This window comes from Phragmites australis, chromosome 1 (genome assembly GCF_958298935.1).
Source record: "Phragmites australis chromosome 1, lpPhrAust1.1, whole genome shotgun sequence".
NCBI classification, from domain to species: Eukaryota; Viridiplantae; Streptophyta; class Magnoliopsida; order Poales; family Poaceae; genus Phragmites; species Phragmites australis.
In genome coordinates, this window is record NC_084921.1 from 42,189,933 (window position 1) to 42,197,605 (window position 7,673).

The 7,673-nt window shown below is 40.8% G+C and overlaps 1 protein-coding gene across 1 annotated transcript; it reads left to right on the forward strand.

Annotated features, from left to right (window-relative positions):
• The first annotated feature begins 5,009 nt into the window (after positions 1-5,009).
• On the forward strand, positions 5,010-6,975 carry LOC133919963 (reticulon-like protein B1). Its single transcript, XM_062364557.1, has 5 exons — positions 5,010-5,438; positions 5,869-6,049; positions 6,148-6,289; positions 6,385-6,454; positions 6,541-6,975. Exons 1-5 carry the CDS (start codon positions 5,222-5,224, stop codon positions 6,705-6,707), a joined length of 777 nt encoding a protein of 258 aa, XP_062220541.1. The 5' UTR covers positions 5,010-5,221; the 3' UTR covers positions 6,708-6,975.
• Positions 6,976-7,673: the final 698 nt, after the last annotated feature.

Consider the following 7,673-nt stretch of genomic DNA (forward strand, 5'->3'; position numbering starts at 1 on the left):
TCATTTTTTCTTTGCCCTCTAAGCACTTCTCCACCAGAGAAAGGAGATACTCATTTTCAGTCAAAAGCTTTTGAACTTGCCCTCTAACCCAACTGAGTTTATCCTGAAAGATAGTGCAGATAAAACAAGTTGGCTACACATCCTTAGAACTACCAGCACTCTCCAATCTAGATTCTAGGTTTTTCGGTCGTGTCTTTTAGTTCAACATCCTTTACAAATAAAGGGAAATTCTTACAAGCACCTAAAAGAGTAGACCTAGACTCCTCCTCAAGGAGCTTCTTCTCGGCACTCTCAAGCCGACTGGTGACTTGAGCATGCATATTACGAAGCTCGGTGAGTTCAGCCATGACAATTAGGCAACTCTCACACTCCTCAACATCGGGTCTAGACCTAAGTAATGCAAATTTAGTAGAGACGGACTTATACTTAGGCCTAAGATCCTTCAACTCACGTACAACTTTCTTAAGTAACATATCCAAGCTAACGAGAGTATCATTCAAGGTACCAACTTAGATGAAAAGTTTATCGTAGGAAGGCAATACCTTGGAAGGATCTAACTCGGGGTCGTTGTTGTCATCCGCTATGAAGCAGAGGCCAGTGAAGTCCTTAGCCTTATTCTTATTCTTTGCTTGCGGTTCATCCTCTTCGAAGCTCTCCTCATCGCTATAAGAAGTGTCGATGTCACTGAGAGCTATCATAAACACCCTAGAAGTAACCTTAGCTGACTTGAAGTGTCGATGTCACTAAGAGCTATCATGAACACCCTAGAAGCAACCTTAGCTGACTTCTTGGCCATCTTGTCACGGTTCTTCTTGAAGAATGGTTTCGTGTTCTTCTTCTCGTGCTTGTTGTAGTCGTGGTTATCGTTCTCCTTCTTCTTGAGCTTGGTGCAATTCATCTTGAAGTGGGTAGTGTCACCACACTCAAATTAGGCACGGGAATCACCCCTCATCCGGTCTTAGTGATTGTTGTAGAAGCGGGTGAACTAATTCACGATCAACGCAAGGTCCTCATCATCCAATGCGTTCACCTGCTCCTCTGTGATAGAAACCAAGGAAGACAAAGTAAATTCACTCGATAAAGTGTTAGCACAAGAAAAGCCAGCTGCAAACTGATTGCCACCACCAGGTCTGGAAACCAACGCTATATTCTGATATAGGGGATTTCTGAGACTGGTCCAAACCACCTTGGCTATCTCGGTGGATTTGAGATTGCTGAAGAGCTCATCACAAGTCAACTTGTCATAACTTGGATACTCTTTAATTTTCAAGATCTTCACTTCCCATATACTACGATCAAGAGCATAGAGAAGCTTGATCACTCTCTCATGGTCAGAATAGGGTAAAACACTAGTCGATCGAAGATTGCTAACAATCCCATCAAAAATAAGCAAACATCGTATCCAAAGACTCTCCGGGGCCTTGCACAAACATTTAATATTCTTGGTTGTATGTGTTTTAGCGTCTAGTCTTAATCTGATTAGTGCCCTCATGAAAGACACTCAAAATATTCTAGATCTCCTAGGTAATATAGAGGTGATGGACCCTGTCAAACTCATTCTGACTCAAGCTAGTGAACAAAATATTTCTAGCCTTGTTGTTGGCATCATATTGTTCAATTTGAACCTAAGTCTTACGAGCAACATGGATCTCATAGTTGGAATACACTACTTCCCATATTGCACTTCCTTGGCTTATAAAATAAGCCTCTATGCGCACCTTCCAGTACGAAAAATCACACTCATCAAATAGCAGAATCTTCTCACTTCTCTCCATATCGCCTATAGATCACAAAGTCAGTTAAGGTCAACAAGTGAACAAGCTAACTCTGATATCAATTGTAGGAACGAGATTGGCGACTAGAGGAGGGATGAACAAGCGTCTCAACAAATTTCTTGTGAAATCGATAACCTTCTTCTATTTGGATCACCTAACGCACCTCAAAACTCAAGCGCAAGCAAAAATCGAGAGAAATTTGAATAAGAGAAAATCAAGCAACACAACTCGACATATAGTATATGAACCATAAGTTTTATTTAAGATCAATCCATGTGTCTTAGCACTCGAAAGATCACAATTAGCAAAAGAAAAAAAAGAAAAAAAAGATGAACACTAAACAATAAAACTCTCTAAGTTAATTGTCTAGAGGCAAGAAAATTTAAAATCCTATCACATAAGCGTGCGTAAGTGAATTTATGCCTCTAGAAACAAGAAAAATAACCTCACAATGTGCTGAAATTTTAGGCTAAAAACAAAAACGAAAATCAAATCCGAAAAGAAAAAACTTATATACAAGACAAGAAAAAGAGAGGGAAACTAAAAAGAGGGGAATTCAAGCATATAAAATAAAATAAATTTTATTACTTAAAGAGATCAGCCCTATTTTAAGCGGATTGTAAAGATTTTTCTTTCAAAACTCTCACATATAATATAAGCTAAGTACTCATCCTCATCTGCTCTAAAACCCTAGCACAATGCTCTCATATAGGTGGCACAATGGGTTCAAATGGGTGGTTCAACTTCTCACATAGCCATACCCCTCTATTTATATATCTAGAAAACTTGATCCCTAAATTTACCCCTCTTTTGTAGTACACATCTACTTATCACTGGTGGTATTTTAGTCTATTTTCTTCTCCATTCATTGGACGGCCGCGACGCCTTTACGATTTAGCTTCGTCTCAATGTAAGCTCCGCGATGGTATCACGTATTTCTCCAGTCCTCTCACGATTTTAAGGTTAAACTGCGAAATCCTAGCACACTTTTCAAAGTGTGAATAGGCGCCACTTGCTTCCACCTGAAGTAAGCGCTCTGATGATGATGCGTGTCCTCCATCTTACGATCTTAATCATCAATAAGTCTTTTCTACTCCTGATCCCTCAAGCCGTCTTGTCACTTGCACCGGTATTCCTTTCGCTTGACTTTATCAACATGCAATCTTCATCCTTTCATGCTTTGTTTAACCTTTATGTGTACATTTAGAATTACCATTGACTCCGTCCAGCCCTCCTTGATGGTCCGACATCAAGCACCCGCTTAGCCCTGATCAGCTGCCATTGATCGTTAAGTTGCATCCGTCACTTGCACACCTTGAGACGTCACCTACACAACTTGAAACAAGCAAACACATTTCTTCACACTCCCAAACATCTCTGGTTAGCACAAAATAAAAAACTTCAACTCAGAGCACATCCTACAGAAAACATGAACACCGGATGTTCCGGTGTGTTCTGCTCCTTAACACCGGACTATTCGATGAGTGTAACACTATGTATTCTAGAAAAACTTTGCTCTCTATAAGAAAAGATTTGATGAAAATTTTTGGTGATCTCATGTCCATCACAGGATAATTTTGTGTGTGCCAATCCATCGAACTACCTTTATGCAACCTCTCTACAACAAAATATCCGGTGCATTCTCTACTGTTCACAATCTCAGCACCGGACTATCTGGCGTACATAATCAAACTTGGTGCTAAAAATCTCATCTCTGCAGAAAATGCTCCGACGCTTTTTAAAGTCTATCACCGGACCATCTGGTGTTTGCTTTCATTTCTACTTCAGTGCTGAAAATGCTTCGATGATACCCTCCAGTGTTGCCACCACATTCATCGGACCTTCGGTAAAAAATTGCTCTATGTAAGAAATAGTCCAGCGAGTACACACTATCCACACTGGAACTTTCGATAAACACCAAAACATCCATTGTTAACATCAGAACTTTCGATGTGTGTAATTTTTCTACTTACAGAGAAGAATTTATCAATCCAAACACCGCCAACTTGAGAGAGATATGAACGAGAATAAACATCCGCAAACACATATTAACCAAATTCAAGACACATTAACTATTATCATTGCTCCATCACATATAAAACAAGATACTTCTCCACTTATTTTATCAGAAAACAACAAACTTAGCTGTTAGCTAGTGTGGCAAAACTTAACAACTAAGTTTACTACTCCATTGAATCATGAATACATTTTTTTTTTAAAAAAAATTTAATCAAACTTTTAAAACATCGACTAATAATAGGTTTTAAAATATTTAGTTTGAAAATCTTAATACTATATGTGTAGATTTATCTTAAAATTATAACATATTTTATAAATATATCATAATAGAAAATAATAGTCAAAGTTATTAAAGACTATATTATTTAAAATAACATGCATTTTGACCGGATGTTATAATATAATAGAGATGCTGGTACTACTAAATCTAGTTAAAAAAGTTGGCTTACATCGAGAAGTAGTTGCCGGTCACGTTGAATTGTTGATGTTCAAAACATATGCTAGAATTGTGACTTCGACATAATTACGATGCATTTCCTTAGTTTTTGGAAACTTGTGATTTTTCTACAAATAGGTCACGAAGAAGGAACCTTAGCAACCAAGTATGGCCTCGTCCGACACGTCCGTTTGAAAATCGCGTGACTAAATCCAGAAACTTCGCCCAGAGGACCGCTCTCCGCCGACGGATGTCGTCAGGCCAGGGTCCTTTCATGCCACGTGTCGAACGAACACTGACCTTCCTCGCGATCTTCGCCGTCCTTGACTTACTCGTGGGCCCCGACGACGTGCCTGCGATGATGCCGCTGCCTGCCTGTCCACGCCTTTAAACTTAGACCATCTCATTATATTTCCTTTATTTCGTTTGTTTCTGATTTTTTTTTAATTTTTTATCTTCAATGCTTCTCTTTAAAGAGACTTATGATAAAAAAAAAAGAATTTCGTTCTGAAAAGAATAATTTTAATTAAAAAAATGAGAAAAATCTAATAGTTTTGAGAATAGCTAGGTGATATGAACCATAAAAAAATCATTAAAACAATAAAAAACGAAAATTACTTCATGATAATTTCTCATCCAAGAAGGGACTCTTGCGATGGTCTTAACGCTGAAGAACCAATGCCTTGCCTACCACATTACACCCGTATCTCACTGACACTAGGCCGCATTCGGTGCTTTAATTCGCCATTAAGCAAAAGGGGGTTGGCAGAATCCCTTTCCGTTGGGAAGTGTCCTCAGCGGCCGCGGGGGTTCAAACGGACGGCGCCGATCGCATCACGCGCCGACGGCGCCGTATAAGGCGACCTCGCCTGGCTACGTGCACCCGAGTCTTTGTGTGATCCCGCCGCGCAGCAACGGAAGGGGAAAAACCAGCCAAGAAGCTTTGGGGGATTCTCAGAGGAGCAGCTGCGGAGAAGAAGAGGAGGGGGGCATGGCTGAGCACAAGGAGGAACCTGTGACGGAGTCGATGATGGACAAGATCTCCGAGAAGTTCCACGGCGGGGACTCCTCCTCGTCGTCGGACTCGGACGATGAGAAGAAGAAGGGGTCCTCGTCGTCGTCGTCGGCGGCGGCGGCCATGAAGGCCAAGATCTACCGCCTCTTCGGCCGCGAGAGGCCCGTCCACTCCGTCCTCGGCGGCGGCAAACGTAAGCCCCCTGATTTGTAGCCCCGATTCGTGAGGGTTTGCTCCTGGTTTGGCCCAGATCAGATCCGATCCGATCCTGTCATGTCTCTGCTCGCTTGTGCTACTGTTACTTTTGCTGCTGCATATAGTTCGTCACTTCACTTTATTAATGAACATCTTTAGGATTTGAAACGGTAAAGTGTTTAGACCGGTGGTTTTGGGATCTGTTGCGTATATGCAAAGCACTCGAGGGTTTAGCGTTCGTTCTCGCGCAGTAGCTTGAAGATTTCGCTAATTGATTTAATTAGTTATAGCGGTTAAGCGGCGGCGCAGCTTGTCCTTACTCGTAAACCCTAAGATGCTCTACTCGATCTGGACTTAGGAACAGATCTGGAATGTTTCATTTGTTTATTCGGGTGCTTAGCATGATGCGATTATTCTTGTGCCCGTAGCTGCTGATCTCGTCCTATGGAGGAACAAGAAGATCTCCGGCGGGGTCCTCGCCGGCGCCACGGCCATCTGGCTCCTGTTCGAGGTCATGGAGTACCATCTTCTCACCTTGGTGTGCCACTGCCTCATCCTTTCCCTTGCCGTCCTCTTCCTGTGGTCCAATGCCTCCACTTTCATCAACAAGTGAGCTTCTGTAGTTTTTAGTGTTCAAATGAAACTGACGGAACTCATTCAGGAGCTAACATTCATTTGATCGTAATTTATGGTGTTGCTGATATCAGGTCTCCACCAAACATTCCTGAGGTGAAAATTCCGGAGGATGCGGCTGTTAACGTTGCACTCTCACTGAGATATGAGATCAACAGGGGCTTTGCTACCTTGAGGGAGATTGGACATGGCCGTGATCTAAAGAAGTTCCTGATTGTATGTTGGTTGTCTCTTTGATCTTATTGTGCCTCATGTTTGTAAATTCTTGGTATCGTGCTGATGTCCTGCGCTTGTTCCTCTGTTTCTCTCAGGTTATCGCTGGTCTGTGGCTTCTTTCAGTTCTTGGTAGCTGCTGCAACTTTCTGACATTGTTCTATATAGGTAATGCTAGCATATTTAATATGCGTCTAATATTTGTCTGAATGTTGATGCAACTTATGAATGATTTTTTTTTTCTCCATGTGCAGTCTTCGTGGTGCTCTATACCGTGCCAGTTCTGTATGAGAAGTATGAGGACAAGGTTGATGCTTTTGGTGAGAAGGCCATGATTGAACTAAAGAAGTATTATGCCATCTTCGATGAGAAGTGCCTATCGAAGATTCCAAAGGGTCCTCTGAAAGATAAGAAACACTAGATTGGTAGTAAGGTACTTGTATGGAAGTGGAATCAGCATCTATGTTAATCACAACTTGTTACCTTTGATTTTGAAGGTTGGTTTGTGTCCTTATGTCTCTAGTTGATGGTACATATCCATATGGGCAACTCTAGTGTGACTGGTAGTCGTGATCTGCTGAAAGTTGTTGATGTTGTTTTTGGTTTCAACTTTCAGCATAGTTGCTCTATCTGGAAGCTTGAAATATATTATGCTATTTATCAATATCCAAGTGAACTTTGTGGTACAACTTTTTTATTGACTTGGTGCCTATGCATATATTATGTTAGCATTTCATCTAGTAAGAAGAAATCTGATAATCTGGCCCATTTTCACGAAGCATGTATGCATTTAATATGAATTATTGCTTATCGGGAAAGTTATTTGAGAGTGAAGGTCCCGGCAGAGGCTTGATCTGCAATGATGAGAGCTATCTAGCATTGCTCTTGACAAATGGATTAAGCCATGTCGTACAATGCTTGAATATTGCTCATTATTTCACAGCGTTTCAAACCATGGCTAGATTATCATCATGAACACTATTAACGTCACGAGAAGCCCCATCAGAGGGTTGACCTCTCGTGCTTATTAACCCTTCACACAAGGATTGAGCCATGTTGTGCATTTTTTTGGATGTCGAGGTTATCATAACATTTATAATCATGGTGCAATATGAATATATATAGAAGTACATGCTATGCTAGCTAGCAGCAATACTTGAAGTTAAAGATTGAGCAATACTTATTAACCCTTTACACAAGGATTGAGCCATGTTGTGCATTTTTTTTTGGATGTCTAGGTTCTCATAACATTTATAATCATGGTGCAATATGAATATATTATAGAAGTACATGCTATGCTAGCTAGCAGCAATACTTGAAGTTAAAGATTGAGCAATACTTATTAACCCTTCACACAAGGATTGAGCCATGCTGTGCATTTTTTTGG